Source organism: Ambystoma mexicanum, chromosome 14, assembly GCF_040938575.1.
Source record: "Ambystoma mexicanum isolate Mex_15411 chromosome 14, UKY_AmexF1_1, whole genome shotgun sequence".
Classification (NCBI taxonomy): Eukaryota; Metazoa; Chordata; class Amphibia; order Caudata; family Ambystomatidae; genus Ambystoma; species Ambystoma mexicanum.
Window position 1 is genome coordinate 422,869,213 of NC_090940.1, and position 14,434 is coordinate 422,883,646.

Genomic DNA, 14,434 nt, shown 5'->3' on the forward strand with positions numbered 1-14,434 from the left:
TAGGGTGAACCCTGTAGATTGTGTTAGCACATCTTGTTGTTGGTGAATGATGATGCAGGGTTATTGTTGTGATGTAGGTGGTAATGGTTGTGAATGAGAGTGCGGGCTGGTTCCCTTGTAGCGAGTTCCATAATAGGCCTGTTATGGTTCTAGTGATTGTATTGGAAGTGTGTTAGCTAATTGGCAGGTACTCTAAGGACTTGGTAGGGGATAGCTTTATGCTAGGAGCAGTTTGCCGGATGGTTGTTTAGAAGGATCTTTTTTTTATACTTACATGTTAGTAACACTCTTCCTTCTGTTTCTTCCTTTGATTGCATGGTTATGTATGGGGGGAGATGTGTTGTGTTTTACCTATCCTGACTATGTGGCTATTCCCTGTGAGTATGTGTGCCTGAGTCTGGAATGTTTGGTATGGAGTGTTCTAGTTGGAATGTTTGGATGTGAGTGCCTGTGTTCCTTGATTGCCAGTTGGAAACTTAAGCTTGGCACAGGGGGACCCGGTGGATGCTTCTATCCTATGAACTTGTCCTGTATTATACCTGATGTACTTACCTGTGTTCCTGTGGACTTACTAAAGATACCTAAACTGAACAAGGCTCATGAGTGGTTATTTATAACCCCAACCCACAATCTAACACAGCCCCTTAAGGTACTTTAAAAGTACAGATGAAGTCAGGAGAATAATGCGAGACCATGCGTTAATAAAGTGCTGCCTTGGATGCTGTGTGGGCGGCGTGTGAGAAGACTGCTGAAAACGGACTGAAATTTGACTGCAATAATACAGCTACTAGCTCTGTTAGCGTTAATACGGTTGGCTGACAGGAGATCTGTGTGGCCTGAAGGACCTTTCTTAATGATGACGTGGCTCCGAATGCGAGGGAGTATGGCGAAGCTTGGAACGTGTGGAACTGGTGTACCTAAACATTCCATTGCTGTTGCTGCATTCCTTTCAATATTCACAGAAAAGAAAAAAACTTAGATGAGTGCCCTATGAACGTTGGCCAGAGTGATGACGCACACGGAAGGGTTTTGGTCTGTTATGGGAATGGAAATGTTTATTCTGTAAGCGCTCATGCAACAAGGAAATTAAATGTATGGAGCAGCATCCACATAAGTGTTTATTCTGTTTGTTCTTCACCGTGAACAGCATGGGATGTTTGTTCATTCGTACAATGCACACCAGAGGGATGTTTATTATTCTTCCAACGGACGTACAAAGAGGTACTATTTTTATAGTAGTATGCTGCCGTAAGAATATGAAGAGAGTTGCTGCCACAGCATGTGTTTCATAGAAAAGGAACGGAAAAAAAAGGTACCGTTTTCCTTGTGGTTCTGCAGGCAGCTAACAGTAATGTTACATGGAGATGGCACTAATTCAGTGGTTGAAAGAAAATATTTCCTTTTTCCTTTTGGGTTATCTGCATCACTGTTCCACGTGCAATTCATGGACTCTTACAGAGAAGATATGTTTTATTTACTAAACTAGTGTTTAAACGCACGTGATTACGGTTATGTTTTTATTGTTTGGTGAAAGTTCTCAAACACAGCAGCAATGTTTGGGTCAACGGTCTTTTCAGTTAATCAGTACAATGTACTGGTTATGCGAACGGTGCCTTGCAGCAATAAGAAGTGTTCTAAAAAATAAAATAAAAAGTGTTTATTTTGACGATGATTGAAAACAAGAGGTACTGACACCTGAAATTCTGCTTTACAGTATGTGTTTGTGAAAAAAAATGTTTTACAGATGTGTATATTCAACAAATTTGAGGATTTTCAGGGTGAGCCTATGGACTTCTAGGTATTCATATGGACTTTTAGTGAACAACGTTTTACATGAGACATTTAAGAAAGGAAATGCATTGCACTATTTGTATATTTAAGTTTTGGTTGGTAAATGTTTAAATGCATATAATAGGTGGGGTATTAAGCTATGTGAAGTGCAAGCCTCTGATTATTTGGAGTGTACGAGTCTCCACAGTACATTTTGGTATATCAATATGAGTGATGTGAGTTTAGTGAATGGCATATGCAGTTGTAGTAAAGGAGGTCGCGCCTCATGAGTGGATTTGGATGTAAAGGGCCATAATAAGCTCTTTGAAGAGTATGAGGAGTATGCATCCAGCGCATGTGGTGCGTCTGGTGATAAAATGAAATGGATCCACACTTGTGAAAGTGAAATGAAATTTTATGGATGAATGTTTGGTGGTTTGATGTGAGTTCCTGTTCAGTATTTGTTAGTGTGTGTCCGTTTATAAAGAAAGTGGATGTGTAGTATGTTGCTTGTATTGGTGCACAGATGCAAGCAGTGGAATGTTGCCTGGTGACTGGAACCTGTACTACATCAAGGTTCTAGCGGAGACAGTTAGGACACAGGATGGGAGAGAGATGGATATAGATGTTTCAACCTTGTGCTCTTTCCTTCTTTCCATAACTTCCCTGTAACAAATAAAAATATCTATCTATCTATATCTATCTATATCTATATCTATATCTATCTTCAGTCTGGTCCCTACATAAGAACCCATAATGCTACAGGTACAAACAATGCATCTAAACAGATTTTTCCAAGGGAACAACCCACTATTATTTGAGGCATGCAAATAGAGGTTTGGCATAGGGGAAAAAGAAAGATGCACATATATGCATATCAGGCATTGGATAACAAAGGGTTGTTTGGAAGGTGGCCACTAGGACCCTGATGGGGTTAGAACGGACTCCAGGAAAGTAATGTAAATAGGGCGATAGAGATTGTACGGGCTGCTGGATAAGGCACCGAGGGGAGACTCTCATACATGGACAACTGGGCGAGGGACCTGGGAGCACCAGTCACAGAGGAAGAATGGGCCCAAATCTGGAGGAGAGCACAGAAGACATCCAAATGCACCGCCATTAGGGAAACTGCATACAAAATGTTTCAGGTGGTACTTGACTCCCTATAGGCTGCACAAAATGAACCCCCCGCCCCCCCATTACCCACCCACGTGTTGGAGGCCATGCAGACGCAAAGAGGATCTGTACCACATGTGGTGGTCCTGCCCCAAGGCCAAAATGTATTTGAAGGAAGTTCTAGGGCATATAAAAGATCACAGGGAGACCGTTACCATCCTCAACTAAAGTAATAACTATTGGGGACAGAAGTAGTAATGCAACTCTCATCACACACTTGTTAATGGCAGCAAAAATGACCGTAGCCCAAGTGTGGAAAAATCCAGATGGTCCCATAATAGCATGCTGGTGGGTAAAAATAAGCAACGTAATATCATGGATAAAGTAGGGGCCCTGAAGCAGGGCGGGTACCAGACATTTCAGGTGGTATGGGACCCCTTTGAGTTTGTTAGAGAGAAGGAAGCACAATACTACAGACCAGCAATACTGAGATCACTTCAAAATTGAGGATACCAATTGGCCCAGAGGAAACCGAACCAACAAACTATGCCTATTGAAATGACACATTGACACCACTTTAAGGACATGAGACACAGACCATATCAATTAGGGTGTGGGTGGGGAGAAGAAATGTTGAAATGTCAAATACACAATCAGCATCCCTAAAGGTAACTATGTATAAGTGACCACTGCAAAACTATAGGTGAAACATTTATTAAGATATGTCACTACTGTCACAAAATAATGATTGTGATTGAATAAATACATTGTTGGAAAAAAATAAATAAAACTAATGTGGAATATATTAGTGTATTGTTTCAATTATTTGAAACGTTATATAACTGATGGACAATGATGAGCTTCTAATCATGGAGCAATAGAGGTCAGAACAAACCTAGTAACTCGTAAAGTGTCCATATTTAATTAAAATGTCTTCTCTATTGGCATGCTTATAGTGCACAGTACTGAAGTACTTTTCCATTTAACTTCGAATTGACAAGGTTTGAAATCCAATCATCAGGTACAAGTAGTTCACATGCATCAAAAATAGCAATCGTTCGGTTCAAAGGCACAATAAAAATTCACTTTCAAAGCACATTAACTCCTACTTGCCCACCAAATTATAATTAGATATAGGATAAAATTCTTGCAAAAGTGGTTGAGGGGCAGCTATATATACCAAACCACTAGCATTTCTAATAGGAGCCTGCTGCAAAACCATCCTTAAATCTGTTGGACTGCAATTGAACCAAAAGGTTTTGAAGTCAGTCTACTTCACCTAACATGGAAGTTGGATGAAATTGGTTACTGTTCGTTAATCATCACCGCACACCAATTTCCACAGATTTTCTTTTGATGTAAATCTTGTGTGGTATCTCGCAACCTTCAAAATCTTGTTAACAACCTTTGATATGAAAGGTTGATTAAATAAATGGTACCTTTTACTCCCAACCTATCATGACAAAGTTAAAAATCAGAACTGTCAGCCAGATTAGACAGATTACAATACCTAGCCATGAATTTATTTGTGGTTCAATCCAGTCCACACATCTTGCCGGCAATAATCGTTGGTTATTCATGTTCACATTTAGACAATGTGATATTTTAATTAAGTAGTTGTTCCCAGACAACATTTAGAGTGCAGGCATCTGGGCCATCACTACTACTAAGGTGCCAGTCTTGGGGTAATAAAAACGCATGGTGAGACAACTTGTTCTTGCTGACCGTACTTTTTTTTTTTATTTGTCCATGATTCATAAAAGAACCTTTACAAAAGCTTCAAAACTTATATACTTATATTCATAAAAAATATTATACACACAAAACAATCATTGTTATCTTCATGCATATAAAACAATTAACATAATAGAATAAAAGAAAAGAGAACCTAACCAGGCACATAATTCATAATTACAGTGCGTAATTAGGCAATTAATTTTCTATGTGCTTCAAGAGCCAAATTAGGGAAAAAAAAAATCAGAGGCCGGTAGTTTCCATTCATCATTTTAGCGCACATGGCTTCTAAACAGTCCTCAAAGTCAATGTTAACAAATTTCATTACCAAATTGGTTCTCTTAGTTTTAAAATGAGGGCAAGATAACACTAAGTGTTTCAATGTTTCCACAGGTTCTTCACAGGGTTGGAAGCGACACCTCAGGATAGTCTCATCGCCTTTAGCCTTATTCCAATAACAAGTCCTTTCCCTTGTATGATATTGATTGAATTTAAACCTCATAGGAATTTCTGGTATGGTTACACAGAAATGATGCAAGATACATAGAGGATTTTTTTTTGTGTAAATCTTGCGTATTCAGTGTATGTTTTATATCTATTTCTTTTGCACCAGTCATATTCAGATCCTTTATTCTTTGCATATCCAGGTCTTAAACACAAAGCGAGTGTTAAATTCACAACTAAAATCGCTTGCATTTCTCGTTGATATAGATTGACAGAGAACATTGTTCAAAGATTTGTTTTCAGATCCTGATATAGGGAATTAGTAGAGGGGTGGGTCATTTTAGCATAATTCGACAGTTGTCTCCATTGCCTTCTTGAAGAAAGCAAAATTAGACTGAGTTCATGTCTAATTATGCTATTAGGCAATGCCGATAGAAGGTGCATTGTAGATTTCAAGAGCCGTCCTTGCAGTGAGTCTAAGAATTTGTTCAAGTCAAATGTTATTTTTTTAGCTGCGAAAAGGAGAGGTCTAACCTTTAAGTTTAATTGTTCAGCCCAAAACTTAATCGAATTCTTATCGGAGATATGATATCCTAGGTAACTGGTGTCAGTTATCAACGGTATAGGTGTGTTTAGTATTTTCCAATGATATTGTTTGGACTTCTTTAACCAAATCTCATGATAGCTGTCTTGGTCGGATTTCGGTGGAGGTTGTGAGCTCTAGCAAATTCCTCAAATAAGTTCAATTTAGTTTGTAGCCCCGCTGGCGCAGGGTCAAAGATAATATAGTCAGCAAAAGCTAACCATTGCAGATGTAATGCACCAAATTTGATTGAAAAAAGGTTCTCACTCCATGAGTGGTCCAAATTAGCAACATAGAGATTGGAGAGGGTAGCAGTAAAATTACAACCCTGCTTCAATCCAAGAAACGTTTTTATTGGGTGAGTAGTCCCACCTTCACCTGTGATCCTTATTCTAAAGATGTACCAGTGTGGAGTTGTATGAGCCGATATATTGAGGTGGAATTCCCAACATAACCATCTTGGACCATAAGGTATTTCGAACAGTATCAATAGTGTCGGATATGTCAATCAGTGCTATATATACTGGGCATGCATTCTTACGGTTCGCTCCAGATAGTATGTGTGACATGATGGTGGCATTTAGAGTGGTACTCCTAGCGTTGCTAAAGCAGGTTTAAAATTTTGAATGTAAGCCATGTTCGATATGCTGTTCTAGTTCGTATAAAAGCAAGATGGCAAAGATTGTAGCTTCTGTATCTATTAACGAAATAGGCCGTAGTTCTCAGGTAAAGATGGATCACCTTTTTTGTATATAGGAATGCTATTGGAGGTTACCCAGGACTCTGGAATATTCCTAGTAGAGATAATCAAATCAAAATTCGATTTCAGAATGCTCGCCCATAGGGTGGGAATCAATCTTAAAGAAACAAGGCGGTATCCCATTTGGCCCTGTAGACTTTGAAAATGTCAGTTTACCAATTGTCCATTTTAGATCATCGAGAGACCATATAAAAACATCCCAGGGTTCCATCGTAAGGATATTGTGTCACGATGTACCTCAGGAAGGGTTAATGAATAGTCATTGTCCAACATTGAGTAGTCCATTTGGAGACGTAGTGACAGAGGGGCATGGTCTCCATATAGTATGGGGTGGATTGTCATGGGCTCGCTAAAAGACTGATGTTATGCAATAGGCATATGTAGTCTATCGTTGAGGTATTTACACCCAGACTCCAGGTGTGTGGAGGTCCTTTAGCATCGCATTCAACATTATCAATGTCCCAATCATAAGTATGACTTCCAAATCCTCCCTCTCATCTTAGCAGAACTCGAAGCACTACTTGCCACGGAATCTGTAGTTATCGGATTACAAACGGAATTAAAGTCCCCGCCAATTATAATTTCACAAGCACCCTTTTGGAGAAAAAGGTTTTCTAGACAGTTATCCATTTCATTGAGCATAATTTCAATTGGAGTAGCCACAGAATTCCAATATAGGTTTATTAGCAGAAGAGGTTTAGATTTTTTATTCTGCAAATTCTACAATACGCCCAAGCAAGCAATATGTTCTATCTTCTGTGAGAATCAAATCCTTTTTAATGGTTTCCTGTAACATAATGCAGGGATGGTGACACGTAGTTAGGGTACCGTACCAATTCTGGAAGTTGGGGAATCCACAAAAATTCCATGAAATGATACTTGGCTCCCGTCCTACGCATGGCTAGGGTGCTGGCACTTCAGTTTTGGAAACCAAGATCAATCTTAGCATTGGTTCCAGCCATATCATATCTTTATAATTCCCGGCCAGTTTCAACAGTTGAACAAGTGAATGATTCGGATCATTAAAGTTAGATTTACGTTCTGACAGATCATCCACATTAGCAACTTCGGTTGGTTTTAGATAAAATATAAATTCCTGTGCACGGTTTTCGTTCCCAAAAGTGAATAAGGAGAGACCTTGTTCTTTTATCTCAGCCCTACATGACCAGATACATTTCAGGATTGATTCAGATGGAAGATCGCATATCATTCTATGATTGTTAAGTCTTGCCAATGATATCCTTGTGAGCTCTGTGCAAGTAAGATCCCTCAATTGTGGAATACGAGATAATACGGCAAGGAAAAATTAGGGATTAATACGAGTCTTCCCAAGAAGTTTGGCAGTGTCTTCGCGACTGGTAAGAGCTTCTTTTAAAGTCAGTTGCGAATTTGTTACAGTGCCAGATATCAGACATTCTGTGGTGGTAGCATTGTTCAGTACAGTGAAAGTATTCAAATCTGCTTTTGGAGGAATAGGGTCCACCAAAGATGGTAAAGGGACGTGAGCACAGGATTTTGCTGCAAGTTTGTGAATTACAGTTTCAGAGGAAATCGGTCCCTCCTCTAGAGCCTTTCTCAAAGTTCCCAAAATGTGGGCACAATGGTCAGTATTAATAGGATTCGGTAAGTTATTACTGCAATCTGAATACTTCTGCCCCATGTAAATGGAATTCATTGACATCTCCAATGGTTGGGGAGGTGGGCATAGGTAACCCTTGATGTCCATTTGAATCAGCCAGGTTTCCTGGCTTGACATCTTGCGATAAGATCTGTACTTTACTGGCCCCGTTGACTATAATAAAGCTCTCATTGTTAGAGGAAACAGAATCGCAAATGGGTTGGGTAACTAGGCATGCTTCACAATAGGATTTCCCCTTGTGTTTGTGGTATTGCAGTCAGAATGGGTGTGTTAGACAATATCTTATTAGAAGATGTCAAGGCAGCTGTGGTGCAACTTCTCTGATAAGCTGGAAAGTAGGCATTTAGATTTCTTTGCAATTTCACACTTGTAGGTACGACATGTATTTCCTTTATAGGGTTAAGCAAGACTTTAAGCCCTTTACTAGTGGGAGTATTAAGCGGCACATATGCCTGGACTTTAGAGGCAAGAGGAATTATTTTGAGAGTACCATTAATGATGGGAGGTCCATTTGTTTCATATTTGGTAGCAGTACTACGGCCTGGCTCATAACTGCTGGCAGTAATACTGCTTGGCTCTCGATTGATAGTTGGGCCACATCTTTTTTGTCTTCGTCGATTAAAATTGATTTGCCATATAGGACTCTTTTGAATGTTCAGGGTTATAGACCAAGACCCTATTCACATTGTTTCGTTTCTTTTTAGACCAGAGCAGTGCTTGGTCTTTTAGCCGTATGTTTAATAGCACGTAAGTGAATTTTTTTGTGCGACATGACAAAGCCACCACTCCCCCGAGTAACCGCACATAAACTCTGGTCTTTTTCTATCTACTCCATTACATTTAGGAGCGCGGATGGACTATTAGGATGCTCTGGTTCTTGGGAGGAGATATTTGCTTTATTATTAACCAGTGGAATGTTATATTTTAGTTCATCAATAGTAGCCCTCAAGGCCTTTAGCTCCACATTAATACAGCATGAGCAAGTTTTAGCCTCTTTAGCATTAGATTCAGAATCAAGAGTGGGTATGGATGTTCCAGTAGTGGGTAAATGAGCATCAGGAGGAAACTGCATACTTTTTTCAGAAGTACACGACATAGAAGGGGAATTAGGTAACAGAGGGCCCATGTTTAGGGATCATAAATGACCCCCATGCTAGTATAAATCCTTCAATTCTTGAAGAGAATTGCCTCATAGAACCTTGATTTCTCTTAGTTCCAAGTGTGACAATGTCCCTTATCTAGTAGATCCAGAATCTTAATCATCACTGGAAAAGTATGAGGACCGCTCCCTTCAGGATTAGCAATGGAATACGCCCTTGAAAGGGATTCTTGTAAGCTGTAATTGATCAGAGGCTGACTTAATTCATGTGAATAAAGAAATTGTTCAGGGATACTTTCCATATTGATGTCAGCATTACTGAGACAATTAGGTTTACCTTGAGGTCAAAGTTGCAAGTGATTTAAAGAGGGGTTGGCGCCAAAGGGCACGGTTGGATATGGCTCCTTCTCAAGGGCCCTAGTAACTAAGGGAGTTAGGATTCCTATGGAGCGGCGAACATGTATTCAGGTCCGCCATGGTTTCCAGCCCGGATTTAAATTACCAATTCAAATTAGAAATTGCAGTTAGTGATTTTGAGCGTGATTTGTTATCCTCACGTTGATTCCATCTCTCTATGTGCAAGTCATCTTCCTGCGGCGGGGAACCAGGATCCGATGTCGTACCAAGATTGGACCCAACACGGTCCCTACACGTGGGAAGATGCACCTTCGCAATATGGACTGCGGGCACCGAGAGTGGATATTTTATTTTAAGCATAGAAGCCTCCAATAGGATGGGATCTACACAAGAGGTGCGCCCTGAGCAAACCATTGCATCAATGGTAATACTTGTTAAACCAAGCAGGGCTGCATCAATTCAGCGACCGCTGCATTATCCACTAGCCATGCAGCAGAGTAGTAACGAAGCAATAAACAATTAGCACGAATTAGATAGTTCGATGTTCAAAAAACTGTACTTTGACTGCTTAAAGGATTCACAATTTGGTCTCAAATAAAGTATAGATGGGAACCCCTGCTCACTCTCTCAGCCAAACAGCACAGTTGTAGCTTGCGCTGAATGTGCTGCATTCGGTGTAAAATTACACTTCCTAGTGCCTTTAAGGTTGTGGTTGAGTCCCGAAAAGGATCTATGAAGGAAAAAAGGGCTGGAGTGAGTGATGGGCGTACGTATACAAACCAAGAGATTGGGAGAAGCCCAGCCCAGCCCACTACTTAGAGCCCAATACAGCCCAGCTACACAGTACGTGAAGCAAACGTAATTAAAGTCAATTACTGTAGTAAATGTAGTCCACGAAAAAGTCAGACAACAGCGTTTCGCTTCGTTGTTAACAGCAGTGCTTCCTCTTGTGCATATACGCTTGGAGATAGAGCCTAGGATAGGAAACCGCATTCACAGCACAGTGCTCCCAGCAGCTCAACAGCACACTTGTAGCTCACTTTCAATGCGTGCCATGTCATTCTATCTAGTATTAGATGGATTGTCACTGATCCTCTATTGGTTTACAACTTTATCCTCAGTCTCAGTATAGGCGCTTTATCATTGTGATATTTCTTACCGACAATGGCACCAAAGATCCAATTCGGTTTTGAACGCTCTTCAGATGCAAGTAAACTTTAGACTTATTTTGATCAACATGTTCCTTATTGGCCCTAGAATTAGTTTTAATAGAATGGAATTCACATAGACTTATGCTTTTCCAATAGAAACTAAGCTCTTCAGGTAGTGCTGCGAGAATTTCACGGCAGATAAATGGTCTGCCAATGAGGACACAAACAAATTCAATGATTTCATCAAGGTCTAATCTAGGATTACCCCCCCCCCCATTAATTCTGACATAGTACGGCTTTCACTAGGACCATCTTTCCGCTGAGGAATTCTAAGAACAACCTTCACATCCACAGATAATCTTTCCAACTTAAACCCCCCCCCCCCCCCCAAGATAACCTTTTATTCCTACAGCATTTTGCAAATATACACAGATCTCCCTTATTCATGTTTGAGGTGGTTTTCTAAAACGTGGATTGATCAAAGAGCTGGTTAGAGAGATCAATTTATCCAAGGTAGTTACAGGATCAGGTATCCAAATTCGCCAGACCCATTGATCCACCAATACTATTTTTATTTATAAAGACCTTTCAGAGTCACCACATTCTCCAGACAGTACATCATGGGCCGCAGATCGAAAAGATCTCAAAATCGGCACCATTTTCCTCATCCTCACCTAGTGCTTTTTTTTTTAGAACTACATCAAGTGGGACAATCATTGCCGCATTGTTCTTGAAATTCAAATCACTAGGAGGGGTGTGCCAGGTTTCCTTTATCATTTTTTTTTTACCCTGGCTAAAATAGTGTTTGGGAGATTTATCATTTGTATGCTTCTACCCCTCGCCTAGTGAGACCCTCAGCACTTTCTGCTGGACTTCTGGAACCTTTCCTTTATATCCTGAATGAGTGGAGCCTTTTTCCCCACTCATTCTTTCATTCTTATGGGCTCAACCTTTTGGAACTACCTTTTCTATGGAGTATACATTCCTCCATATCCGTTTTAAAGCTTTGGGTTCTCCATGGAGATTCTCTTTATCCTTACTAGTGTTAAGGATACTTTGTATCTCTCCTAAAAATGTATTTTGAGAGTATAGCACACACCACTTCATGTGGTGTGCCATGGGGCTACTTCGTTCCCCCCCTTCTCTCAGCTCCTGTGATTTTAGTCACAGACAACCCAATAGTTTTGACTGGTGGCAGTGAACGTGTTCTCCCAATTGTGTTTTGTTTTTACCTCTGACTGTATTCAGTTTCGGTTGTGCATGTCCTAACTTGGTGGCACCTTTTTTTTTTACATTTCTAGCGTGGTACTTTGTTAGCCCTGCTACTATTCTGGGAGGGGGAGGTGTGTGCGTTTTGCCTTTGGCAGGAACTCTTGGGTGTAACCACTGATGCTCCAGTGTGTCTGGGCAGGCAGGAAGTGGGGACGAGTTGTTCACTCCCTGTCCTTTGAGTGCCTGAAAGGAACCAGCTCCCACTGGGGTATGGATGTCACAAGGTACATGAATGGCTTTCTTTGAAGATTGTTTTTAATTAGTTTTAAAAATCTAGTTGCAACTATAAAAAAACTCAAGAGAAATGTCATAATTATATGGAATAATTCACATAAGACTCTTGCAATACTGCTCAATTCCTCAAGCACAACAAAGTTTAACAAATCACACCCACACTTTACATGAGCTAGCTAAAAGCAAATATAGGTTTTTACAACAAAAAAAAGTTATGATAAACCAGTGTAAGGCTACAAATACATACCTGAAAACAGACCATATCCCAAAATCCGTCAAGATCAGTGCAAGTAGTTTCCTTCTCGCCACGTTTTAATTCACAATCATCCACTAAGCCTTCAAACTGTTTAAAGCGTTCAGACATTAAAAGTCTAGTTTGGCCTACGGTTGTGCGAATAAGAGCGCTTGCTGTAGGAGAATGGAAATGGTCACATTTTAACAGCTGTATATACACAACACAAGGGCTAGCTTAAACAATTCTTACAATAGGAAAAATGTGATATCTTGCACATTGCATTATTTCAGTGGCTTGGAATCAGTGAAACAGCTATGTCACAAACAGGAGAAGAAGCCAATGTAATAGAGAAGCACAAGATCAATACTTGTCAATTTCAATTAACAGCACAATCAGAGGTAAACCCATGGCAAGCAGGTCAAAATAATCAGGGAAAAATGAAATTATATAAAAAAAATAAAATGCAACCTCGACCCCTCAGAATAGGAAGAATTATTTAGGGCAGAATGTCCAATACCTACAGGTCTAACATTTGGTCACAGAAAAGGAACATAGGGCCTGGAGATCAAGAATGAAGGAAGTTACATGTATAATGTGGCTACCCGTTACTTCAGAAAACCATTTCCAATCACAGACTCCTACATAGGAAACTTTAGATAGATGGAGGCAACGTTACATTAGGAAAAACATGTCGTTAAGGCTGCCAGAAATTCTTGCCTCCCATCATCCACTATCCCTACAGTTGCAGACATTTATGTGACACAATGTACAGGGGAGGTGGAAGGTTTGTTTCCATTTCAATGAAGATATGAAGATACTCCTGGGACTACAAATATGCAACCATCATAGAATGGCTCATGGATATTAATGAAAAGAAAATGGTTCAGATGTGTGTGGGGGAGGGGATGTAGAATGGGGCTGCTGAGCCCAGCCAAGATAGCCACACTTTACTGAAGCTCCCAGCTCATTGGGGACTTTCACTCTTTTGGATGAGAAGAACTAATTTCTAATCCATCTTCCTCCAATATTTAGGAGTCTTGGAGGGCCTAAGCACTGGAGTCGAGGAAGAGACTACAGTGGCATTATGCGGCAATTGCGGCTTTGGTCTAGGGCCTTCTTAGCGCAAGTGGTACAGTAGCCTGCACAGTCCGCACTGTGCTCATCAACAATTGAGCAACTACACAGCATCTGAATTGTAGGCTGGTTGGAAATTGTGCTGCTATGACTGGACAGTTCAGGAGAAACTGCCTGGTTTCCTGGGTCTGGATGTAGGTGCCATCGATGTACGCCCTAAAGTTTGCTCCCAGGTATAGTGTGGCGATTACCACTGCACAAGCAGGGATTTAGTGGCAGGCCTGCACCACAGCTTAGTCCACTGGGTTATGCAAAGGAGTTTGCACTAGAGAAGGTGTGTCTTGTGCATTTGCCATTGCATGAGATGTTGCGACCAAGATGCTTGCTATTTATACATGGTGTGCGGGTCCCTTGCAACAGGAGATTAGGCAAACCAATGGCCATACAATCTCAGCAATCTACTATTTAAACCTCCTTTTGGCAAACTAATGGGGCGGCTTGGTATTTTTGTTTTCTTGGGCACTCCATGTGCAGGATACCTCTGCACAGCCTTTGGGAAGGGACTCCGATTCATTTACACTAGCTCCCCCTTGACTGGACTACCACAGTATATACTCTTGAGCTTTTCTTGGTAGGGAGGCAGGATCATTGCCCTATTGGTGGGGAAAAAAAACAAGCCAGCCCTCACACACAAAGCCGCACTTTACTAGTGCAAATACCATCTGGGAATGAATTTCCAGTGTTTGGTCATCAGCAGAGGACCAACTAGGACTTAACAAGTCAGAATTCAAATTGCTTACTTACAGTGCTCCTCTAGACTCAAAGCTATGAACAAGAATAAAGATTTTCAGCCAGAACTGTTCCAAATCAAGGAAGTCGGACGAACGAACCACAGTCTGGTTGAATCAGATCCAAGCATTCAGCAAGCTATGCAGGAGCTTAAAGATTCAACAAGTCAAATGACAA

At 40.6% G+C, this 14,434-nt stretch overlaps 1 protein-coding gene across 5 annotated transcripts in view; it reads right to left on the reverse strand.

Moving 5' to 3' along the window:
* DLGAP5 (DLG associated protein 5) overlaps positions 1-14,434 on the reverse strand; it is an 827,616-nt gene that overhangs the window by 353,947 nt on the left and 459,235 nt on the right. For all 5 annotated transcript variants that reach the window (XM_069637597.1, XM_069637599.1, XM_069637595.1 and 2 more), the window contains exon 12: positions 12,407-12,567. In XM_069637597.1, the coding sequence (XP_069493698.1) occupies positions 12,407-12,567 (161 nt within the window). The remainder of the gene's footprint in view (positions 1-12,406; positions 12,568-14,434) is intronic.